We start from the raw sequence: 25,709 nt of genomic DNA, 5'->3' as shown, positions 1-25,709 counted from the left end.
AATAGTAGCCACACACAAAGGCCTCACTGAAGTATTAGAGTGCATGGTGAATACTTTTCGGTGTCCTCCCTTCCTCAAAGCACTTTCAGCATATTCCATGGAAATGTTTGGATATGTGTGCGTGTTTTCAGATACTGCCTGGGTGGTGATTATCTGTTACATTCTGTTAGTATGGGAGTGAGGACAGAGAAAGGAACGCTAAGCTAAAATCAACAGGACAGTTTCTACTGGAAACACTGATTAGGTCTGATCATATTAGGTCTGATCAAAGGATAGTTAAACTAGAAGTGAACATTCTGTCTTCATTTACTCACCATTGTCCCAGCTACCAGGGAACATTCTCGGAACGTTCTGGCAAGGTTCTTTCAAAGTTATGAACCAACATTCTTCCAGTAACATTAATAGAATGTTTGTTTAAGGACTTTAATACTTTAAAAACATTGCTTATATAATTCAGAGAACATCCCCATAATGCTTAGCAAGAGAATTATGTTCATTAAACATTTTTGCTATCATTTGCATAACCAAGAACAAAGTTTTTAAAACAGAACATTTTGAATGTTTAAAGAACAGTCAGAAATAACGTTTCCATTACGTAAAAGAAACATTCACAACATGTTCTTGGAACATATTTTTTTTAAATGGGATGTCTTCGAATAACTGTTTTTTTTTCATTTACAATGAATGTCAGAAGGATCAAAAGAACATCAGACCACACTAAATGTAATTACCTGGAGAAATAAAAGACTGAAATATTTCTTCTTTTGTGTTCAACAGTAGAAAGTCAGTCATACAGTTTTGGAACAATACGAGGGTGAGTAAATTACCTTTTTGGGTGAAGTATCTCTTTAAATATGGATTTGCTAGGGACAGCGTGGCTCACGATGACTGCACAGAAATTATTACATGAAAAAAGGAGCCAGCTAAACCAGTATTACGCTGTGAAACGTTAATTTGATTTAAGATCAGAATGCAGATCAGCCGGTTATGATGATCTCCTTTTGTCTGAGTTGATTGTAGGAGCCTCACCCTGTTGATCTTTTAATAAAATATTTATAAAAGTGCAGCGTGTTTTGACAATACATTACTTGCTGATTGTGAACCATGGTCTCCTTTTTGATACCAAATACATCTGCTCTTCTACAAATCTTCACTCCCTCTTTTCCTTCATCCTGGCCCTTGTTCGCCTTCCCTCAACCCTTTTCCGCCCATACTCTTTTCCTCCAACTCTCTCCAACCTCTCCACCTCTTTCTCGCTGGAGTTCCCATGGTATTGTGATCGTACGGTCAGGGACTTGGGCTGCTCTGTGTTTAAGCCAGTTGGAAAGATTCCCAGGGCCTGTGCAGAAAATGGAAGAGCTACTGCAAATAAGCAAAAGTACACAGACACGCTCTCAATCTCTTAAGGGGCTTTGAACATGCAAACACACACAACCGCAAGCCTGGGTTTCAGCCACAAGATACTGGTTCAAAATTGCAAATTCAAGACATTACTTGTATTCAAAACAAGTAGAAGTAATAGAGACATGCGTGCGAAGACTTGAAAAAAGTGTCACAGGTAAAAGCAGTAAAACCAGATTGGTTCATGTACTGACCTGCATTTCTGCTCTTTCTTATTCACTCATCATAATTTCAGTCTTAGCTAGAACTTTTTTTATATTAAATTTTGTATTAAAATAGGTCAAGGTAACTCAGTATACAAACCTATATTGTATCACATAAAATCCACATGAAACATGCAATGTCTGACTGCCTTCACGTTAAACTATATGAGCAAATAAAAGAGAGAAAGAGATTTCACAGCCAAACTAATGAATCAGAAATCAACATTTATTCACCATTATGTTTCTGTCTTATCCTGTAAGTCTTGTAGTGTGTACAGCAGCAAACATCCACTTGACAGCCAGGTACAGCATCTGAATAAAAGCCCAATAAAAACCAAGGCATGGGCAAAAATGTCTCCTGGTGCAGATCTGAACAAGCGCTATAGAGGCACATGACATGAGGTTAACGTGTAGTCAAAGCAATTAATGATTTACTTTTGTTGATAAGGCAGCAATGCTATAATATTTCTCACAGAGATACAGCTGCTCCCCCTCCAGTCTAAAAACATATGTGTATATAATGCATTTTCATGGTTAAAAGTCTTTGTCAGGAATGTAAGGTATTTGTGAAATGAGTAATGTCAATAATATATGAATATCACATTTTCAATTGAATATAAAATCCAAGTCAGTATTTTTCACAAAATGAAAATATTAGCATTAATATTAAACAACATGAATGATCACAGTATTCTGCTGTGGTGGAGCAGAAAAGTGTTTTAGATATGATTAATAAATTGTGTACAAAGCATCTGCCTATTTATACATATATACAAGTACCCATCTATATTTATATTTATAAAAGAACTTTTATTTATTGTTTTTTTTGTTTGTTTTATTGTTGTAATAGTGCCTCAATGATGCAAAATCATAAGATCCTCAGTAACCCTGATCACCCTTAATTAAATACAACTGTTTATATGAGCTATATAAACTTTAAAAAAGGCAAATGTGAAAATATTTTCATATTCAACATTATCTTTTGTCTCGTCTGAGGAGTAAAATGGCTTTGAGAACTGTTTACGTCACCAATTAAAAAAAAGTTAGTAGGGGTAAGTTAAAAAAAATAAATACTAATAAATACCAAGAGTTATGATAATATTTAGTGTAATGAAATTAGTCCTCATGCTTACAAAAATAATTCCCAGAAACACTTGCTACTTAGAGCAAAGCTTTTGAGAAGAGAAAAATGTGAGATTGTTTTCAAATCTCAAATCGATTTTTTATATTTTTTTATATTAGAACTTATGAGTTTAATTGAACACAGTAGATTTTTTTTATTGCTTTTACTAAAGATAGTACAAAGGTAGCATCATAAAGTTGTTTGCAATATGACTATTTCTGTTAATGTTTGCTCTTGTTGACCGTTTGATGCACTTTGGGGTAAGTTCATAACTTGTTGGTGGTGATGATGTTACTTATTTGAATTTATAATCTGACAAAATAATACTAATAGGTCTAAATCTGGGAACAGGAAGCACTGAGTATTATTAACCCATGTGGGGTGAATTACATGCATGGGGCAAACAAAGGTAACAAGCCCTTTTTTAAGGCCCCACCACTCAGTCAGAGAAGAAAAAAAAACACTGCTGCCTAAGAAAAGTGATCATCTGTCAAAGCCTCGGGGATTGTAGACACCTCAACAACAACCAAACACAGTAAAAAAATTGTATTTTATGAAAGGAAACATTCCATATTCCTGCTCCATCAAAAAACAACCTTTGGGTTTTGTTTTGGAACAATAAAAAAAAAAAAAACTCCCAACAAGAAGAGAAAGCTCCAATCCCAGGGTGTAGATGCAGAGGCCTCCTGGCATGTGTGTGTGTCCAGATCATTGGGGAGGAGCTGCGCATTTTTACCCAATTACACAAATTGCAACAACACAGAAAGGGGGGGAGGATGATGTCATTGCTGCTTTGAAAGAGAAAAAGTTTTCGTTTTTTTTTTCTGAAGTGAATCCAGGAGGCCTATAGCATGTTGCTCTGTAATAGTACATACACACTGCAGGTAGTATTAGATGAGCTTGCTAAAATGTTTTCAGATGTTTCATAATGTATCGAAGAGTAGCCAGAGTTAGTGTATTGCTTGTAGTCCAAAACAAACAGAGAGGAAGTAAAACAATCTATATGAACACAGAGAAATCCAACGATCGATTCAATTCACATCGGTTCCAATCCTGTAGCTTCCAAAGGTCTTTTTCAAAGATTATATGTATAATAAGCATACAATTTCAAAATATCCAGGAAATGCAATTGTACAGCAGGTAAATGAGTTCTTTCACAAGGCAAACTGTTTTGATACATGAAGAAAAATGCGATTAGTCCATTTATGCACCATCGAGCTTTGATTCTGATATCTTGATCACTTTCAGGTATATATCTCTTGTCGTCCACGAGGTTTAAGTCCCCCACTGAATGTCCCTGTCCTCTGGTTGTCCATGATCTGAAGCACATCTTCTAGGATCGATGGCCCCAAGTCCAGATGGAGGGAAAGCATCGAGCCAGCGTTGGTCAGATATGGCTTCTCCGCCTCATCCCTATCCTTCACACACTTCTCATTTTCCTCAGGATCTGGTCTTTGTCCATTTGTGTGCAGATGAAGTGGAGAGCGTTTTGTAGATGCAGGAAGTGATGAATGCCGTGACACGATCCTCTCTTCCAGGTGCAGTCTGGGAGGTTTGGGAGGTGGAGCGAGAGATGGAGATGTTGGGGGTGACTGGGCCGTTGTCGGTGCTGTCGGGACCTCAGGGGTCTCCATTGCTGTTGAAGTCAGAGGGGCTGTGGCCATCGGGGCTGGAAGGGTGAGCGCCTGCACCCCTCCAATGATAGGAAGAGACAGGGCATTTTTTAAGAGGGGCGAGTTATCACAGGACGGCGGGGGATTTCTTACACTCGCTGTGCGACTTAGCTGGGAAGACCCCTGGTGACCTTGTTGCCCTGGTAACAGGTGAAATTTACCTTGTAGGAAAGACAGGTCACCAAAAAGATCTTCTGCACCCCCACCATTGCCAATGTGGATGGTGTGTCTGAAGTCTCCCAGCGGAGGACTGATCATGTCAGAGGAAAGAATGTCACGCAATTTTTCCTTCTTTCCTTTACGGCTACTTCGTTTAAGGTATATGGGAGCCTTGGCAGACATGTCGGACCCTCCGCGTCCTCCTGCACAACAGAGAAACAGACCTTGCAGCAGGGTGAATGGAAGAAAGGAAAGGCGGAAAGAATAAATGGACCGTACACGTGAAGGAGAGACGAAAATCACAATGCACTTGGCATTAAAATCAATCCAACTTGACAAAGTCAGGATGCTCTTTGGTTCCTTTCTTGTGGAAAATTCACATTTGAAGGCCACATCCAGAAGGATAGTTTTCCCATCAGGACAACAATCCTGACATCATTTTAGACACTGAGCGTCCAGTCTGCCTGCAGTTTGGGAGAAAAAGAGAGAGTGTTTAGCACATGCACACTATAATTCAACTCTGATTTGCTAATTTGACAAAATAAAGCAGCTCATGTTAAACTGATCAAAAGTCAAAAGAAAGCCATCTATAATGTTACAAAACAATTTAATAAAAAAATTAGAAAAAAATCTATTAGGGTTTCCACAAAAACATTAAGCAGCACAACTGTTGATAGTAGTAATAAGAAGACTTTTTTGGTGATCATAACAGACTTCTTTCTGATATAATGTATCTCTTTTTGTTTACTTGCTTTTTTGTTTTGTTTACTGAACCGAGCCAACCTTAATAAAAAAAAAAACTATTTCACAAAAAGATGAAACCAAATTTGAATTCAGTGGCCCAACTTGTATAACACATGGGTTCTTTAGTTCAAAGTCATGGGATTTACTAAGAGAAGGGAAAACGTTTCAAAATAAGAAGTGAGAGATAATAAACAAACTGTAATTTGAAAAGAGTCGGAGCAAATAATCAGGGTTTGCTAGTCTTGGCACGTCTGACTTGTTTTACGCACATAGGAAAGATGACTATATCATGATAGTGGACTGTGCTGCAGTATAAAGGTTCAGCAGCAGTTTAATGGGAACGCTTGAGTGAATGTGTTAGTGTGTATGTTTTTGTGCTGAAAAGTTTAACAGACCATAAGACCTGTATTCTTGTGACAATACATCAGGGGCTAGAGAGCATGACTCATAACACATACCTTTAGCATTAAATCATACCTCTGGAGCTGGTTCTGTTAACTATATCCTGGTGTGTGTGTGTGTTTCCTTCAACCTTGACTTTTATCAAAGGGAGTTAACAAGCACACACTCTCACCAAAAACAAAGGGCAGTGTTTCCATCTCAAGTGTGGGAAAAGCCACCTTGCTGTTGCATAAGTGACCGAGCAAAACTCTGAGAAGTTCTGAGATGTTTCAGGGAATGAACTACAGAGAGTTTACACATCATTTCCCCCAAATTATACTGATCCCAGATGTCAGCTGAGTGTTTTGCAGATTGCAGCAACATTTTATGTAGGTCATTATGTCAAATGTTTGATCATATAATTGTGTACTATTCATTTATTTACATCCTTAAAACGATAGTTCCACCCCAAAATGAAAATTCTGTCATCTTTTACTCACCCTTTTTTGTTTAGTTTTTTTTTTTTTTTTCAAATCTGTTTGACTTCCTTTTATAGAAAGTAAAATGTCTCAGTATTAATTTTGTTCATACACTGTAAGTCAGGGGTCCCCAAACTCCAACCCTAATCAAACACACCTGAACCAGTTCATCAAGCTCTTACAAGGCATACTAGAAACTTCCAGGCAGGTGTGTTGAGGAGAGTAAGACCTAAACTCTGCTGGACACCGGCCCTCCAGGACCGAGAAAGTCCCACAGGTTTAACATGACATGAACATGAGTAAGGACAAAACATTCATTTTAAAGTGAAGTGTCCCTTTAAGGGTAAACATTATGGTCAAATCATTTCAACAATGCACAACTGGAGGAATGTGGAAACGGAGCTGGAGATATCTTTATCAGGAGATACAGATGTGAGTCCACATGTGCATGCTTCACAAGATGCCAGTGCGCTGACTCACTAATCTGAGCAACATAATGATGAAACATAAATAAACCAAGTCAGAGAACAATTAGCACATCAGTTCTACCCCAACTGATTCAACGTATGGTTACTGCTTTTCCACTGATGCTTGTGCCGGAGTGGCACTCGTTCAGAACCAGTTCGTGTTTCCACTGGCAGGGAGCAGAACCCTCTACTGTAAATCACCAACATGTAACAGAAATCACCTGCTGTCTCTTGCAGAAGGAGAGTGTTGGCCTCTTCTGCCGACCACTGCTGAACTGACATATTTAATTGTTGTTGTTAATTTACCTGAAATCTGTGACTTTCAAGGTGCGGTCTGCAGTGGAAACTACTACTGATGTCATAGGTTCCCTTGTTCGAGACCAGTAGGGTTTTGGGGTCATTTCAGAATATTTCTGAATGGAAAAATTTAGCTCGGTTCCCGACTGATCTCTGGCTCCGGCACCAACCCCGGTGGAAGAGCGGTAAGAGTGATTAATTAGATTGCATTTCAATCTGCATGTTGTGTTTTCAATTTACATTTTATTTTAGGTTAGATTATGTTCACTCAATTCATTTATTTTCATATGAGGTACAAGAGAAATAAATCATTTGTCAGGATACGGTCTTAAATTTTAAATGAAATAACCAGATCAGTTGGCTCTTAAAATACAAAAAGATCTAACTTCATTACATAAATCTGGCAAAAGTAATACTCTAAAAATGTGTTAAACTACACACAGCAGCATCATCTTTATGATATAAGGTTAAGAGTGAATGGCACAATTAACAAAAGTGGGTCAGCATTAGTTTCTTGCATAACAACTTTGGATGTCAGAAAGGCTTAATGAAGCCAAAACTGAATAACAGTTTTTCCAGGGAAGGAATGGGGTGAGTCCTGTTCAGACTCGCAGAGGAGTGTTAGGAAGTGTGAATGGTTTTTTTATGGTACTTATGGTATTGTGATATCTCTGTGTTTATAAGAGTCCAATCAAAGATATTAAACAATTCAGTGGAATTCTGAAGAATATGATTCTGGAAAAGAGGATGTTTACCATCACTGAACTAAATTAAAGTATTTCACATTGTGGAAATGAACTATGCCGCTCCTCTGAAGGCCCGAGGTTATTTATCAGCTTCAGAGCAGAATTGAACAATGTTGCTGCTGGAAAGTGTAAATGGGGAGCTGTGCTCAGACAAGCCCTCAACAGACTGCTCTGTTTGGTAGACAAAGCAGAGAACAAACTGACACAAAAACACCACAGCTTTTGGTTTGTTTAACAGAGAGAGTAACTGTCAAACCTGACAGACAACCATCAAAACGCTAGTGGTATGATCTTTGTCCAGATCTCAGAGACTAACACATATTTTTCATAATCAAACAGAAGAATGAGCATTGAATGTACTATGATTATAGAGTCTGATATTCAAAAATAGCTGCTAACTCAATTCATTTATTTCATGGAACTACACAAGCACTTCTATGGGATCGCAGATAAAATTATGAAAGGGATAACAAAAGAGCCATTATATGGTTAGCTTACAGGTCATGCGTGATCACCGTTACACTTCTTTTTGTGTTTTCCTAATGGTATGACAAGATTGTCACTAATCCTCTATAGATTTTTTCAATATAATTCTATAAAACAACAAAAAAAGTTTCTGTTATGTTTCTACTTCTCTGATCGCAAAGCCTATTAGCCAAACCTCAATTTTAAACTCAAACTCCAAGGATATTTCAAAACTTTCAAAAGGCTTTTGTCAAGAAAACACTCAAATTCTGTCTTGACAGATCAAAAACACAAATTCAACAATATGGATTTCAATTCATCTCAATTCAACTGCACTTAATTCAAACTGAATTATTAGCAATCTAGAACTAACATTTAACTCGCGAAATGAAATAAAATACATCTGAGGCGGTGGTCAAGCTGTCATATCTCTGTTTAAAGCTGTGCGCGCGCGTGTACTGTGTACTTACCAGCTCCAAAACTATACAACAAACACCCCGGAAAGTTTTTAAAGTCATTATACTCGTTTACAGATACACGTTCATATTTTAAACAAGCAAACTGAAGCAGAGTAGTGTAACTCCGTAGTCCGTACATCTCACATGGCCACACGAGCAACACAACAGCCCATTTCACTTTAGCACTGGCGGAAGTTTGCTATACTGCATGTTCAAAAGAGTTCATCAGAGTTATGTTTTAAACGATCACTTGCATTACAAATATCTGACTGAATTTATCTGAAAAGGAAATTACGCGTAACTCCATGAAAACACTCCTACATGATTACAGAACATTTTGTATTTAAACTGCATGCAAATGTTATATTTCGCCTACCTCTGAGATAGATGCCAGTGTGACCAAACTCCTATCCAAGACGCATCTATGCGCAGGTCTTTCATGTCAAAATGATTCAATACCAACTATGCTCGGCCATATATATTTCTTTCCACACGAAACCCAGCAGAACTGACAGAAGTGTAAAAATAACCCTAACACTTGATAGCGCATACCTATACAGAGAGTATTTGCTGATCCAGTAGAAACCTCACATCACTGCTGGCTGAAACAGAGCGCACAGGACTGGACTCCGTGGATCTGGAGCGACGTTGATATCCACACTCGCGGTATCCAGGTCATTCTTTGGCGTGTGCCGCTGTGTTCTTCCGCTTCTTCCGTGTTTGCTGAAGGACAGCGGAGCGGAGGGAGTCTGTAGCGCATCACACACGCTCGCGGTGACTCATAAGAGGAGGTTATCACACCCTCCAACACTCGCATAACCCATTACTGCGAGAATGTCTCCTTATTCAAACCCATATTCCCATCGCACATACTCAAAAACAGATAACTGTTTGTCATCACATATTAAAACAGAGATGCATTTTCAACTCTTTAGGAACTCAATTTAAATTAAAATGTGATTAAATGCAAATATCAACATCTTATTTATACCATACTGTGATCTACATTCAAGTGTAACGGACTATAGCAAAATAGACGAATGTTGGGCTGGGACTTGGTTCTTTTGATTGTTGAGTGGATTTTGGGCCTGGGGCAATGCACTCAAAAGTGAAGGCAGATGAACGTCATAACAGTGGTTGATTTAAGTGGACTAAATAATTGGACAAGTCCTGCATGCCACCAACGAATAGTCAGTGGAAGCTCCACTGATGACAGTTTGAGTAAACGTTATACAAGGTCTTATATTCAACTTGTTAAAAAGTAGACAAAACTCTTTTTTTGATTGACACAATCCTGCATTCAGCTCTAACAATAGCTGGCCAAGTGCTTGCTTGTCTGCCTGCCTGCCTTTGGGGGGGATCTTAGCCTTGTTCTTTTCAATATATTTCTATGGAGATTCCTTTTTGTTCTTTCAAACCTGTATTGTAAATTCCTAAATACAATCCTGTGACTCAATCAGTCAGTGAATGTTGTTCCTACATCCTATTAATAGCTCATAATAACTGACCTGTCTCTGTAACAAAAAGAAGGTCTGCTCTTAGTGTGCTCACACATTGACAATAACAGGATATCCATTGGAAATTTACGTCACACATTTTGTCCACATACCATATAGCAGCAAAAGATGACTTGAACATATTCCAGAATTATACACCAATTAAATCACACACTGAATAAAAACAGTTTCATTTTCCAAATTTAACTCAGAGATGCTGAGTTAAGGACACTCACAGGAGACTGGACAGACAGGATTTATAAAACGCACCAGCCTGCCCACTTGCAGTCACTTCCTCATCTTCCTTATCTCCTCATATTTCTTTATCACAGCTCTCTGTGTTCCACTGTCGTTTCACATTGCGGAATTCCTCCAGTGTGGGTTCAGAGACTCCAGACCAAACTAAACGTCTTCACCACAATCTTATTTTCTAACTTCCATTTGTAATGTCTGATATTTTTCTTCAACTATTCATAACGATTAAAGTGCAGTTCTTTTCATCAGACCATGGATTGTGCCAGCTCACATTAAGATGCTTTTCATTATATTAACACATTCAACGGCTTGACTTGACATGTCTAAATCTGTCTAAATTGGCTTCTTTTTTTCCTCCTCTTTATCTTTTCATTTCATACTAGTTAAAACAATGCTTGATGGTTCTGCTTAAGATATAGAGAGCAGAGTGAAGCTAAATCATCTTTGCTTTATCACTTCCTCTCAGTCTGATATCTGAACTGTTTTCATTTTTCTTGCTTTGTCTATCTCCTTATCTACCCTTATGACCTTATCTGCTCTTATGAACGACAAGCCTTCAGCCCTCAGCATCACACATATTTGCCTGCAGAACAATCTGGAGTCATATTGCTGAGTGTGTGTAGCTTTGATTGGAAAGCAGAGCCAGCTATTATCCATCTTTCTGTTCTGTTCTGTTCTGTTCTCCAAATCCACTCCAGATGTGATGTGCATTGTGTAGAGCAGACCTGATTCCAAAACTCATACTTCTATAGAAACACACGCACATATGAGCAGAAACTCAATGCATGCCATTCCCAGCAACACATTATACTTCAGATAGTCTTAGGAAGCTCTTTCTGAAGTTGTGAGTGGAGTCAGTGAGTAAAAGCGTACCTCATGACTGAAGAGACTTGCCAGCGGAGCTAATTGGCTAATTTGACTAGAACGCATCTACCCCCATGAAGCAAACTAAGTTATGTGCAAATTCAGCAGTCAAAAGGCATAATAAGTTCAAAAGTGCTTGGTTCACATGTGCAGAGCCACTGCACATTGCTCACCATTTCTGTGGTTAGCCGCAAACCATTTAATTGGTATCTGTGAAATATTAATGCAATGAAACTAGTCATGTTTAGAGTGTCACTAGTGTCTATCGTAACAAATTTGTTACATTGTTCTCAAAGTGTCAGACAATTATTGTAAGATGTCTGTTACTGACAGACATACAGCAATTTCAGCTTGAGTGAGCTTCACAAGAATGCCCCAATGCAGCAATATAGCCTATTATATGTATTCATAAGCATAAAAACTGGCTTCCAGAACAAATAATAATACTGTACATGAAAAAAGTAATTAACTTTCGTTACCTAAATAGCGAATCCATGAATACTACAGGCCTATTAATCATACTTTAGGAGCCAATCGCCTGTTTATGTTTTTCCAGGTCGGGTTCTTACTCGATCACTCTAACGATCAAACTCATGCACGCGTTTCCCAGTGGAGCTCAGTGCGCTCGCTCGCTCGGTCACGCGCACAACAGTTTGCTGACTCTACATTCTGCTCAGCTCCCTCTGAACATTCACTGCACTTTAAAATGAAATATGTGCATTGGTTTAGTTTATCAGCACTAAAATCGCATTACAACACACGTATCTGCAGCTGATTTACAAGAAAGCCACATGGACCAGAATTTCCACTTTGTGAATGTTATCTACAAGTTTTTCACAGCCGTGATAACAAATCAACTGAGCATTCACGCCTTTCCTCGAAACTGTTGCGCAAACAGCGTAGATTCAGATGAATGAACGACGTCTGCCTCACCACCCCAGCCACACTGCCAAAACATCTGCTTTATCTAGATTCTAGAACAAGTGACGAGTCCAGCTTTTCTTTTTAATACCATGGCAACATTCCCCAATTAATACACGTATTATTTTTTATATATTATGTATTATACGTATATTTTTACGTATAATACAAACATAATTCCATATCGCTTGGTCAAATTCAGCGCGCTAAGAACAAACACATATTTGGCGAAAATTAATTAAAGTTAATTTACTTACGATAATGCGCATGCGAAGATCCAGCGTTAGCTTTTGTGATCCAGTAACGATATTCTTTGCATCTTTTACCAGTCCGTTTGGGGCTCAAAGACAAGTTTGGCAACAGTTTAAAGCATCGGTGACACTTCAGTGCGGGTCCTGCCCCTCGAGCTGCACTCGGGCGGTTTCACCGGTCGCTGGGAAACGCGCCATTGTGACCGAACACAAAGCAGGGGCCCGGGAGCGCGAGAGGGGAAGCCTTAACATATCGGTGCTGCGTTTCCAAGCGATTCTGAACACTTGATAGACTTGATAGATGACACTTATCAGGTCTGAACGTTTAAAACATGATAAACACTGGAGGAGGAACGACTGTTAGTCAGTTTATTACTTCACTAAACGGCGATTTGCATACTGAGCAAGTGTATAACAGAGTAGAAAGGGACCTGTTGAGAGGGGCATTTCATCCAGGCCTTGTTTGGAGGTCTGTAGGCTTACTCTGTAGGCAGTTGAAAGCTTTCTGGTTGAGTTTCAAGGCCAGATTCAGAACAACTTGTTCTCTGTGTGGTGCAGATTTGGTCAAGATCTTAAAAATGTATCTCATTCTCCACCTATCATTTGTTACACTGATTTGTCATAAATATTTAACCTTATAATAGAAAATAACAAATCAAATTCAGCTACCACAGCTCTGCAAGCACAAGCATCTTAAGTCAGATGGACTAGTGGAGGGATAGAAGGGAAGAGATATAAGCATTTGAGGCAAGCTGATTCTTGTTAAGATGGTAAACTTCATAGATGTGGATGGGTTAAGGTCAAAGTTCATGACCCGTCAAGACTTAGCTGGTGGAGCAGACTGAGAACGAGGTCTTTTTTGTGCTTAGACACGTATGGGAACAGAAAATGTTTAAAAAGGCAAGAATATGCATAGATATATCCAAATAAAGAACATTGATCTTTGACTGTCAGAAGTTTTTGAAAGTGGTGGACATGCATAAATATTAATCTTATATTTAGGGTAGAGTCGGGGGAAATGCCCCCCTGGTGTGAAGCGCCTCCTACTGTTTTTCCCCAAATAACCACATGATAAAGTCAGGATATATTTTTGTTGTAACTGTGGACTATGTTGACAAGATTGATGTAGAAGTATTCACCACTAAGTTTACACTGGTGATGTACCTGAGGATTTCACAGTGAGTGAATCCAAATCTAATTTTCAGCAGAAAGAAAACAAGTGTTTTAAAGCTGCTTGTTTTGTAGAACATCACAGTTACACAGTCGCAATCACAATTATTCAACCCCTTTGACCTGCAAGGCATTTTGTTGCAGAGAACACAGTTTTATGAAAACAATTCAACAAAGACATCAATGAACTATTAGAGAAAGTTTCTTAAAACACATTTGAGTGATTCCGAGAATGCAAGATTGATGAATAATGATACAAATGTAATTGGCTCTAAACATTCCTGTTCAAAATTAGTCAAACCCAAAAGTCAAATTTTGTGCAGAATCTTTTATTCTGTGTAATAAAACTATTTCTTATAGCTTTTGAGGAAGCTGAGAGTTGAATTTATATATTTGCTATTCATATCAGCACATGCATTGGCAAAGAAGTTTATGTATGTGCAATAGCTCAAGTTAATTCAAGCTAGTTTTTAAAAGAGCTTCTAAAGGCTTAATTGTGTTTTAGGACAATTTTGTCGCACGACTCTCCAGGACAATCGAAAATGGGCAAACGGCAGGCGGGAAGGAAGTCGACCGGAAGTTGAAGTTGGTCGCGTGCCGCCATCTTGTAGCAGAACTTCACTTGCGTTAGCATCCCATTGACTCCCATTCATTTTGGCGTCACTTTGACAGCGAATAACTTTACATCTGAAGACTCCATTTGTCCATTATTTATTTCTAAAGATACATGTCAATGTATAAAGGGCACCATTACCTTCTATGTTACATCATGGCCCAATAGAAACAGTTTTTGTAAAAACAGGCTAACGATTGCATCATAACCACTCGACTCTCTGTCGCACAGTAGAGAAATTACCGTACAGACAGGAGGAGAAGCTCGCAGGCAATTATCTTAAAGGTGTGGTGAAATGCTATTTCATGCATACTGAGTTTTTTACATTGTTAAAGAGTTGGATTCCCATGCTAAACATGGACAGTTTCAAAAATTAAGTTGTACGTTTGAAGGAGTATTTTTGTTCCAAAAATACTCCTTCCGGTTTGTCACAAGTTTCAGAATTTTTTTTTCTAGTATGGGTCTGTGTGACGTAAGATGGAGCAGAATTTCCTTATATGGGTCCTAAGGGCACTTCTGCCGGAAGAGCGCGCGCTCCCGTAGAGTAGAGCACTCAGAGGCTGAGCACAGACATTCACTGATCAGAGCGAGAGCGTCGCGAAAATTTGTTTTTGGTTGCCAGGGCAAGACAACCCTGCACAGATTACCCCCCCCCCCAAAAAAAACCCAAAAAAACAACAGCATTAAGGGACCAGTGGATGGAGTTTATTTTTAAAGAGCATCAATGGAGTTGTGCAAGTGTTTTTGTTTGTTCCCTGCATTTTGAAGATGCTTGTTTTACAAACAAGGCCCAGTTTGACGCCGGATTTGCACATCGTTTATTTCTTAAGGATAATGCAGTCCCAACGAAAAAGGGTCACGATCGTGTGTTGGAACCGCAGGCGGTCAGTAAAACTGCTTCAAATATCTCTGTGTTGTTAACTTAGCTATCGGCGCGTAAGCACATCAAGTAAACAACATGCGATGTTGTCATCAAACTGCACTTTCATGTACACCTTAAAAAAAAAAAAAAGACGACATAAAGTGGAACTTAGTCATTTTCCAAAACCGCTAAGCAAATATATACAGTTTCAGTATATTTGCTTGGCGGTTTTGGAAAATGACTAAGTTCCACTTTATGTCGTCTTTACAATACTCCTTCAAATGTACAACTTAATTTTTGAAACTTTGTCCATGTTTAGCTTGGGAATCCAACTCTTTAACAGTGTAAAAAACTCAGTATGCATGAAATAGCATTTCACATACTTAAGAAAAATATAATTATATTTCCAGATTTTTTTTAAATCCGTGGGGTAAAACGCCTGCCATGGCCTAATTACTGTAATTACTCTGTCCTGAACATCAAATCCTTTTTTTTTCTTCCATCAAATGTATTCTAACTAGTTGTTTGAATAAATATATTTGTACTTATATTTAAAAATGACCTCAAATTAGCATCAGGTAGCTTGTTAGCAAGCCAGTTTGCATCAGCTAACACTATTTTTCAAATAGGCTATTATAATTTTGTAATTCATAATTATTGACAGATTAATATTATATTATATACATATTTTTATTTTAAGCTAAAACTGCATGTACTCTGGTTTATATACGGTTTATAATTTGTCACTGTCACTAAAACTATGATAACTGGACACATTTAACTTTTTTTTTTTCACAAAAAAAAAATCAATAGATTTAAAAAAAAATTAATTCTATCAGAAAAAATGCCACACATTTTTTCTTTTCAAATCATGTTTTTATTCCTAATATTAGATGTAGATACACAAGTCAACAAACAAGTCTTTTTCTTGTTTCGATCAGTAATGAAAAATCCTCCACAGCACACTTGCCCCCAAGTGGCGGGGTTTGGTATTACAGACGAGAAACTCCACAGGAAGAGGCTGCAGTTTTACAAGAGGTGCTTTTGCAACTGTAGTAATATTAATAATAGTAATATTAATAATGACTTTTATGATAATAATAACAACATAGTTGTGATAGCAGTGATTTTAACAACTCAGATTTAAAATAAAGAATGGAATCAATATTCTTAAACAAATTGTATTTTAAATGGTTTTGGTGGGATTATTTTTTGAAGATGCATTAAAATGTTGTAAATATAATACTATTTGATGAGGTGGAAAAAAATCTGCTTAAAAAAATCCCAGATTAAATCAAATCTAATGCTTATTACTTTGAGGCCACACACACTTTTACTGAGAGACGAGTCTCCTCTCATTGAATCCACTGTATTCATGTATTGCAATATAAGTACAATTCATTTTACCTATAATTTTCCAGTCCTTCTGAATTTATACAGACTCAACTGTCTAGATTCTCTTATGTGCCAACTAGCAAAGCAAACTGGGTTAAAACCATCACACTGGATAGTGTAAAATATGAGAGAAAGAAAAGGAAGGAGAAGTTTTAAGATAAAGTAACTCTGCTAAAAAATAACAGAAAAAAAATCAACAGCACAAATGAGAGACGAATCCAAAGCAACACACTGACTTATTTCAGGAAGCAATTCAGCGCACAGTCCCAAACTGTATGTGCAGACTCAGACTAAAAGACAGTATTCTGTGTGAACAAAAGCACTGGTCTACAACTGAATCATTGTGTCGCAGTGTTTTTATCTTTGAGGATGGAGAACATTAGACCAGTCCAGAGAAGAATGTTTCATAACGCTGATTCCAAGCTCCTAATTTCTTACTCTGAGTGAGTCACAGGTTCATGTCACTGAATGTAGTGGAAAATGAGTTCCAGTTGCATTGTCTACTCACTGAAAACTGGAAAGAGGTGGTTTTTTGTGGACTGGACAAGGTTCAGTAGAGTCTGCATCATTTTCCTTAACAGCAAAAATGCAAAACGAAAAAACAAAACAAAAAAAAAACACCCTAGCTCAGCTTTTGGTTTACAGTGTCTTCATGTTGACCCCTTAAATGCATCTCCAAAGGAAATGTTGAGATGAATGACATGAGTGGACATGGCTCAATACTCCACACACCTCAGAGGAAGGGGCTTCATTGTAGGACATCAAAAAACTCACACAAGGCAAGCTTTCTCACAATCACATGAGGCTGAAAAATCTTTATCCATAAAAAAAATACTGTTTTCATGCCACACTGGGTACGATTATTACCAATACATCATGCATTTAACTGCAAAAGTATATCTGAAATCCTGTCTTCTACATTGCTATTGATTCTGCCTCTGTGTATGCAGCTTACGGGACAGGAGCGAGTCTCCTGGTGGCTGAAAGTATAAAACCTACAATTATATAAGTATGTGGTAAAATTTCACATTCCCCCAAGGAAGATCATTTGTAGTAACTTCTGATGTACAACTAAAGGGGACAGATCCTCTCAACCACCATGACGGGGGCAGGGGGGGTGGGGGATGTCGATTTGGTCCATATTAAGAATACCTCAATAATTTTGTTTCTCATTCACTGTTGAAGCACATTCACAACCGATATACCTGAAAGCACACACACACACACACTCACACACACCTAAAAATACAGCATCAACCTCAAGAGCATCACTGTCACTAACCCAACAACAGCCGTCATAGAGGTTCAACCCTGTCAAATATTTAAAGCACAGGGTTATGTGCGTGTCCGTTGGTGTGTGAATGCTAAAACTGACGCCTGAGAATATCTTCCGATAGGAAACTTGGTCAAATACATATTCAACTCAAAGTAACAAGAAAGAAAAGAAATGCCCATCCTCAACTTTGTTTGTTTAATGTTGTTTACAGTTTAATGTTGGCTTGTGCAAGTGATTGTTGTGTTGTGTCTGTTTGCTTTCGAGCAATTGTAAAACCAAAGTCCAACCCACAGCATCTCAGTTTCAATCTTCACAACAAACACTTTTCTGGAGAAAGTGGTTAAAGGAACACGATGAACTAAAGAAACAAACCACACAATAAGAACACATACTTTAGGTATCTCTTAAAGGAAATGAAAGAGAGAATAGAAAGATCAAATAAAAAATAAAACCAAACTTTTTTTTTTACTTTCAAGCCCAAAAACCAAAAAACTACTTGAGAAAGAAAATTAACAGTCCTATCTAGAAAAATGAAAAGGAAAGAAAATATTGTGTCTGTCAGAAGAGCATGTAGATGAAAGGAAAAATGACTGCTTTGACTTCTCTGAACATGAGATCATACCAACTAACAATTTCTTTAAATATTCAACTTTAAATTGACTTAAAAATGCAACAGCAAATAAACAATATTAATAATAGCGATAACAATGAAATCTTCAGTTAGAAGTATTATACAAAAAAAAAGGATTGCGATCCTTCACAAAGAAAGTGAGAGGCTGAAATTAAGACGGATAAAGGAAATCATCACGGGAAACAGACAAAATAGCAACCTTGGTCATTACAGTAGAGAAACGCCATCTAACCCAAATATAAAATTATTTTTTGGGGAAAAGTTAAAAAGGAAACTAGTCAAATTAAAAGGTCAGGATGGATCTTGGTCTGGGAGCTGGTCTTGGTCAGGGACGTCTTCAGTTCAGAGATAACCGTCCGGCCTGATGTGCCATTTAATCGAGGAGGTGAGACTGAACGAGATCCATGTGTGAAATGAGAAATTAAAAAATTAAAAAATGAGTGGGGGGAAAAAAGAAAAAACAAAGTATCACAATGTGACATGAGAGTTTTCTTTGCCTTTTCTAACTTGATCAGTTTCTTTTGAGTGTTGACAAACTTCCATCTCTTGCTTGGCTCCCGGTTGACATCTATGACGTTTGGGTGCTCATTTCTTCTTGCCAAAGAAACTGAAACGCTTCTCGCGGTCTCTCTCTTTGCCGTCTTTGTTGCGCATGGTCACGCCTCCTGCATCGCCCGAGCTGGGAGATATGGGTGGCATGGTCATCGCCCGAATCAGACCTCGTGTGGCACCCGGCGAACGCTCGGTGGACGTCAGGGTTGATTGGATTGCTTGTATCCATGAACTCATCTCAGCCTGAGGGAGACAATGATTGTGTCACAGTATAAAAGAATGACAGGAGGATCTTTTTAAAATAAGAGAATGACTTAGAAACATCCTTTTCAAGGCTTACCTCATCCTTTGCTTGAAACAAGAACTCTTTTCCATCGCCAAGCCTTTAAAAAAATATAACATTGTGTCACATTCTAAGAACGTCATTATTTTCTTGTGTATTTGCAGTTTCATAATCACTGATTCAAATGTACAAATTTCTTTCTCTCACCTAAGTTTAAATACATGTTTTCTCTTCTTGTAGTCGTGGGCGACCTCACAGACAGCATCGCTGAGGCTGATGGGAACTTCTCCGTGGTATGGGACTCCATTCGCGGCACTCTTGTTGTCCTTATAGAAGCCCAGACTGCCTTTACGTAAAACACAATATACATTCTGCCACGATCTGCAAAAGCACAGAGAGACAAAAAACACACCAATTTCACAATTATCCTGATTAGGTTCTCTCAATTGTCCTTTTATAATTTAGCCGCTTCCTGTGTCACCTGGTGGCTGCTTTTTTGTTGTGCGATTCCATTTCCTGTTTTCTGCAGAGGATGCCCTCCATGGCGTCTGTGGCGGGCTCTGCTCCTCCTCGCCCTGGCAGTGTTGCTGAAGGGTCCTGGCGTGATGCTGAGTCCAGACCGCTGTCACGGCCCGGACCATTAACAGATTCAGATTCTGATCCCTGCTTGACCGAAACATGCTGCAGTTATTAGACGTCACAATAATGCATTGTTTCTATTAACTCAAATACTGATTAGGTCACTATTGTTCTGGTATATAATATTGGTATTCATTAAAGCATTTTATTTTACTTATTCTGAACTCTTCAAACTGTACATTAAACAAAATACACTCTAGTACATAAATACTAAATGTTTAAATGTTTTGGGTTGGTAAGATTTGTTTTTGTCTCTCATGCGTACCAAGACTGCATTTATTTAAATCAAAACAATGACATTATGAAATATTAGAACAATTTTTTACAAATTCTATTTAAATATATAGTTTCAAATCTCATTCTAAAGATGAATTGTCAGCTATCATTCTAATCTGAAACTTTTCTTTTTGTGTATGATGTGATATTTCTTTTTCAGGATTAATAGAAAAAGAAAGCATTTATTTGAAATACAAATCTTTTAACAATGTGAAAGTCTTAACTGTCACTCTTGGTCAATTTAATCAATAAAAGAACAAACTCATTAATTTCTTTAGAAAAAAAATGTCCTATCTCAGTTTTCTCATAAATTAACGTATACCTAATTCTTTTTTCTGTGACTAATTTTTGAGATATATTTTTTGATTGATCACAAACAAATATTCCTGGCTGATATTTTATAATACCAATGAGCAGTAAGCACAATATGTACATGCACAGAAAGGAAAGCAAAGGCACACTCAAAGACATTGAGTTAAAACAGAGACTACAGACACACACACACACACACACACACACAAACAAGACCGGAATGGGAGGGGGTCACATGGGGGGCAGTATGGACAAGCCTGGGATATGTTTAGGTAATAATGAAATAACACTGTCACAAAGACACATCTGCCTAAAATACTAATTTAATATCCTAAGCCAAATAAGTAAATACAAATGTTAGGAAAAAATTGTTGCCTTGGAATAAAGCAAAATCCGACGGAACTGAAGGAAATAAAGAAACAGTGTTTAATGTGAGAGTTTGATTAGTAGGGAATTAGTTCAGTTGTTGTGATGCACCCAAACACTATACATACATCATGTAAGTTAAGGGTCCCTGACAACAAACAGCAAAACAACAACATTACACAGAACAACAAAGATGCCTTTTAACATCATAAAGAAAACATTTGAATGTAATAAAGTGCATCGCAAACACTGATGTTCAAACTCAGGCCTAAGAAAGAAAGAAACATTACACGTTCAACATTACACTAACCAAATACATAAAAAGAAAAGCACAAGACTGATCCACTGAAAGCAACAGGAAGCAGCAGAGCTGTGACTGTGCCCTCTAGCAGGTGTGGTGTAGCTGCCGACATGCTGCACGGCTGCTGGGGTGTTAAGCACAAGCAGCGATGCTACACTACGGCTACAGGCTGGTGCTGCAGGGTTAGTACTCACACGCTCCTGTGCCTTGTGGGGTTTAGGCACAGGTTTAGAAACTGGGTTAGACTGAAGTTTACTCTCTTGTTTAGGTTCAGGTTTCTGGAGTTCAGATACAGAGACCAATAACGACTGCAGATAAGAGACGTCACAAGAATGTGTGTTAACAACATGCGAGTGTGTTAGAACTGGCACTTGTGTGTGTTGAAATATTGTTCTGACAATTAAAAGGACATCCACACACAGTATGAAAACGTGCTGATTGTTTTGTTAGACACTCGTTCTGTTGTGGCATTCTCCCACACTAAAGAAGACTCAAGAGTTTACAGAAGAACATTAATATGAACATAAATAATTGAGAGGAACAAGGAAAAAGACACTGACTGAACACACAACAAGACTGAACAGTAGAGACCAGGACTGTGACGTGTCTTGACATGAATTTTAAAGGTGACATCTGATGCAAAATTCACTTTTACATGTCGTTTGCATATGAATGTGTATTAGCAGTGTGGGACACAACCACCCTACAATCATTCATTCACTACTTTTTTTTTTAATCCCCAAAATAAGTAAACGGTCTCAATAATCAAGCCATTTTGATTTGATTGAGGAATTTTAACCAAAGTATGTTGCAGACTTGTGGAAAATTGGCATCCGATGTTCCCTTTTAAAACGGTGTCTGTATAATTACTAACCTATAATGTAAAAATGTATGGAAGTGAATGCATATTTGGATCTGTTGAATAGAGAATTTAACACAAGCACAGTGTGGAGCGTATCTGACCTGTGATGTGTCCTGGTCACTGTAGGCACCATTGACAGATACTGACTGGTTCAGTGTAGTCTGGTCCAGACTCGTCCTTAAAGACAAGACAATGTACATTGTGTAAACGCATCATTAAAAAACAAAGTTACAGCCGAAATTATCTTTTTGCCACACCTGGCAATAAAAATTTGGCTGTTAAGCCTTAATCAACTGTGATTTCATGTTTTTCCAAATAAAATAACATTAAAAAAAATCATAAAAATACAATTCCCTACCATTTGAAATTTGGGGGTTGGTAATTTGAAAGGTTTTAGTAAAATACAGCTTAAACATTAAGGTCACACTTTATTTTAAGATCCAATTTTCACTATTACAAAACATTAACTATGAATTTTGCCTCAATAAAATCCTAATTGCAGCTAACTGTTAGCTTTAACTGTTAGTAAGGTAGTAGAATATGGTCGTGTAGGTGCTTTATAAGTACTAATAAACAGCCAATATGGTAATAATAGGTATGATAATAAGCAACTAGTTAATAGTGAGAATTGGTCCCTAAACTAAAGTGTTACCAAAATTAATATTTTGAAATATTATTACAATTTAATGTAATTGTTTTAGGTTTGAAATAGATAAGCTGTTTGGCTCAGCATCATTAATCCAGTCGTCAGTATAATATGATCCTTCAAACAAACGAGAAAGTGCTGCTTACTATTTTTGTGGAAAATTGAGACTTTTTTTGTATGATTCTTTGATAAATAGAATGTTTAAAAGAAGGGAATTTATTTGATATTGAAATATTTTGTGACACTCTAAGTGTCTTTACTGCCACTTTATTGCATCCTTGCTGATTGCTGAATAAAATGATTGTCCTAGTATTGTCAAGCTTCGTGCTTGTTTAGTGTCTTTCACATTGAAAAAGGGTTGTTGAGTAGAAGAGTAGAGTGTGTTTTTACCTTGCAGCAGAATCGTTGATCTCAGACTGTACTACCTCCTCCACAGGGGGAGGTGTGGGAGGTCGTCGGGCCCTCTCTTCCTCTTCCCTTTTTCTTTGAATTTCCTGTTCCTCCAGCTGATAACATGAGAGAGCATTATTTGATTATTAAAAAAAATGGCAGATGCTATAAATGATGCTAGCGTCATTTTACAAATCCTGCACTTTTGTTGTTGAAGGTGTGCATTTAACAAACCGTGGTGAGTTTCTCTAGCTGTGTGAAACGATCTTCCCAGCCTGCTGCCAGTTTTTCAAAGGCTTCGTGGCGTTTGATAAGACTCTCAACCTCGTCTACGTTAGAGCCCAATTCTGCTGCCCTGACCAGTGGCTCCTGTCCAGCCAGCCACGACTCAGCCATAGACGCATCCCTGCCGAACTGTAACACCTCCAGAACTAACACACACACACACACACACACACAGAAACAGAGGAATACAAAGTATGAGGAATCACATAAAAGTGTGGATGTGTAATATAGTCAAACTATTTCATATAAGTGTATAATATATAACAGTTATATAAAAACTGGCACCTTTGATGTAAATCTCATTAGCATGTCACCAGCCACAGAAACACGCTTCCTCCTACATACTCACCGATCTGTAAGTGGTCCATTTTCTCTTGCCACTTCTGATTAATTTCAGTGCGTTTGGCCTGAAGCTGATCCAATTTCTCTTGAATCTAGAAATCACAGACATTCAATTACCTCACAGTGTGTGAGTGGGTGCATGTGGGTTTCCTTGACTAACATGCAGTGATTAAAATGTGTGTGTATGTTCTATCTTGCCTGGAGCAGACATGTGCATGTTCTTTGGTGTGTAAATGGTGCAGACAGACCTCATCTGAAGCATAGTGGTCGTTGTTGGTGAGGGTGCGTCCCATTTCACTGCATGCACTAAAGCTGTCTGCTCTAGTCTCTATCTCAGACTTAATATCCTGATGGTTGGCGATGACCAGACCAGCTGAGGAGACATCCCTACAACAAAACAGGGCTTATATGACTCACATCAGTTGTTTACTTACTCTTGTAATTCCTTCTTAAACCAACGTACAGTTATTGATATGTGTACTTAAATGTATGACTTCTCACTGTGTCACTGTATATACATTAGTAATATACTGAAGCAATATAGCACAATATTACTGTTTTTACTGTGTTGCTGATCAAATGCAGTCTTGGTGAGCATTTAGAAATCTTACTGACCCCAAACCTTTGAACAAGTGTATGTTGGAGTTTGACTTCACAATGTATGCTTGAACATACCTTGGGCTGTCGTGTGACTGGATCTGCAAGTTGATTCCTTCCATCCACAGCATGAGGTCTCTGACCATGTTTAAGAATCTGAACTTCTCCACTGTGTCCAGTAGGAGCAGCCGTCTGGCTTGAGTGGCAGATTGAAGCCCCTCCCAGGCCTCAGTGACTGCACGCTCGTGGCGAAGGATGTCATCAGCTTTCTCTCCAGCGTACGCTTTCTGCAGACGTGCAGCATCGTCCTGAACCTGTGTGACCTGCAGCGAAGAGTCAAAGAATGTTTCATCTTTAGCCACAATTAAAATCAAGCCATCAGAAAAATGTACAACATATACGTGAGAAGATTAAATGAAGGCTCTCACCTGCCCACTGAGTGCCTGCACATCATGCTCATACGCCGTATGCTGCCTAAGAAAGTGCTGGACAGTGTTCAAGTCCCGTCCAAGTTCGGCCCCTGCTAGCGTCTCCTTTTTCTCCTTTATGAGCCCCAGAGCTTCCTGGGCGTCTTGGTGGAAGCGGTGCAACTCATATGAGGCGGCAAGCATCTGTGTGCGTGTGTCGATGAGCTCCAGCAGGTCGGCCCAGGCCTCATTGAGCCCATCCTTCCACTCAGCCACACTGGCGTTTTCCGGATGACCTGACTCAATAAGATCATCTGCCTGGGCGTTCACTCCATCCACACGCTCCTGACCAATCGTGCTGGTGTCCCGCGCAAACTCCCGAAACTTGTCACGCAACATCTGAAGGGTTGAGAGAGAACATCCAGAATTTTACATTGCAGGGTATAATCTTTAAAGAATGTTTAAAGAAACAGTTCACACGTAAGATGATCAATCGTGATCAAATATGATCAATCGAATGACGTTTTTGTTATTCCAGTCGTGAAGATTCAGGAAATGAGAAGGAAAAGTGGATTTCATACTGTCACATGTTCGTAGTCTTGTCCGAGTTCGTGAGACCCAGCGACAACCTCTCTTTCGGCGATCCACTGCTCTAAATCATCCACCTCTCTCTTCAGCTGGGTCAGTCTCAGTCTCTCCTGCAGTTTGGCCCTCCTCTCTTCCGCCAGATCCTTCAACCCTGCGTACAGTTTATCCACCTGGGCCTGCCTCAGAGTAATTCTTTCACTACAAAAGGGAGAAAGAAAAGGGATTATATCAACAATTCATGACAAATGCTTTATTTGGGAGTCCAGAGATCCTACTATGCCCCTCACCTCTCTGGGTGTTCACTATTCACCATAAGTCTGCTGCTATTGGCCAGCTGATGGATGGTTTGAGCGTAGTCCTCTAGAGCCTGCTCCAGAATTTGGTGTTTCTTCACCATCACCAAAGCACTCTGCTCATCCTACAGGTGTAGGTAAACACATTGAAAACAGCAAACACTTTAGCAAAGTACTTAATTAAACTCATCAGAACTATAATAGACTAGCTCTTAAAAAAGCTGTTACAATCTTCTACAT

General features: G+C 38.5%; 2 protein-coding genes across 12 annotated transcripts in view; both read right to left on the bottom strand.

Annotated features, from left to right (window-relative positions):
• Positions 1-663: 663 nt before the first annotated feature.
• LOC113077117 (cdc42 effector protein 2-like) lies at positions 664-12,707 on the bottom strand. 7 transcript variants are annotated; one of them, XM_026249591.1, is made up of 3 exons: positions 12,390-12,707; positions 1,839-5,023; positions 664-1,359 (listed from the first exon to the last, which is right to left on the bottom strand). In XM_026249591.1, exon 2 carries the CDS (start codon positions 4,740-4,742, stop codon positions 3,972-3,974), a length of 771 nt encoding a protein of 256 aa, XP_026105376.1. In that variant the 5' UTR covers positions 4,743-5,023; positions 12,390-12,707; the 3' UTR covers positions 664-1,359; positions 1,839-3,971. The 7 variants fall into 7 exon arrangements, with proteins under 7 accessions (XP_026105376.1, XP_026105388.1, XP_026105369.1 ...); XM_026249603.1 differs by lacking the exon at positions 12,390-12,707 and adding an exon at positions 11,691-11,907; XM_026249584.1 differs by lacking the exon at positions 12,390-12,707 and adding an exon at positions 9,149-11,160 and having other exon boundaries at positions 664-1,362.
• A 3,175-nt stretch (positions 12,708-15,882) lies between these two features.
• Positions 15,883-25,709, bottom strand: part of LOC113076851 (spectrin beta chain, non-erythrocytic 1-like) — an 81,266-nt gene continuing 71,439 nt past the window's right edge. For 2 of the 5 annotated variants that reach the window (XM_026249487.1, XM_026249488.1), the window contains 14 exons: positions 25,464-25,594; positions 25,170-25,374; positions 24,610-24,987; positions 24,260-24,504; positions 23,833-23,971; positions 23,592-23,676; positions 23,192-23,388; positions 22,958-23,073; positions 22,023-22,098; positions 21,254-21,367; positions 19,647-19,828; positions 19,373-19,546; positions 19,223-19,265; positions 15,883-19,125 (listed from right to left, as the gene is read on the bottom strand). In XM_026249487.1, the coding sequence (XP_026105272.1) occupies positions 18,916-19,125; positions 19,223-19,265; positions 19,373-19,546; positions 19,647-19,828; positions 21,254-21,367; positions 22,023-22,098; positions 22,958-23,073; positions 23,192-23,388; positions 23,592-23,676; positions 23,833-23,971; positions 24,260-24,504; positions 24,610-24,987; positions 25,170-25,374; positions 25,464-25,594 (2,295 nt within the window). In that variant the 3' untranslated portion in view covers positions 15,883-18,915. Of the gene's footprint in view, positions 19,126-19,222; positions 19,266-19,372; positions 19,547-19,646; positions 19,829-20,125; positions 20,795-21,253; positions 21,368-22,022; positions 22,099-22,957; positions 23,074-23,191; positions 23,389-23,591; positions 23,677-23,832; positions 23,972-24,259; positions 24,505-24,609; positions 24,988-25,169; positions 25,375-25,463; positions 25,595-25,709 lie in introns of those variants that run through there. The other 3 variants (XM_026249489.1, XM_026249494.1, XM_026249501.1) reach the window with 2 other exon arrangements.

Source organism: Carassius auratus, chromosome 5, assembly GCF_003368295.1.
Source record: "Carassius auratus strain Wakin chromosome 5, ASM336829v1, whole genome shotgun sequence".
NCBI classification, from domain to species: Eukaryota; Metazoa; Chordata; class Actinopteri; order Cypriniformes; family Cyprinidae; genus Carassius; species Carassius auratus.
The sequence above is the reverse complement of the archived record's forward strand: the minus strand, read 5'-3'. Positions and strand labels throughout refer to the sequence as shown.

Bases quoted from the DNA above. Each gene is read 5' to 3' on its own strand.
- LOC113077117 (XM_026249591.1), bottom strand. From the start codon at position 4,742: ATGTCTGCCAAGGCTCCCATATACCTTAAACGAAGTAGCCGTAAAGGA.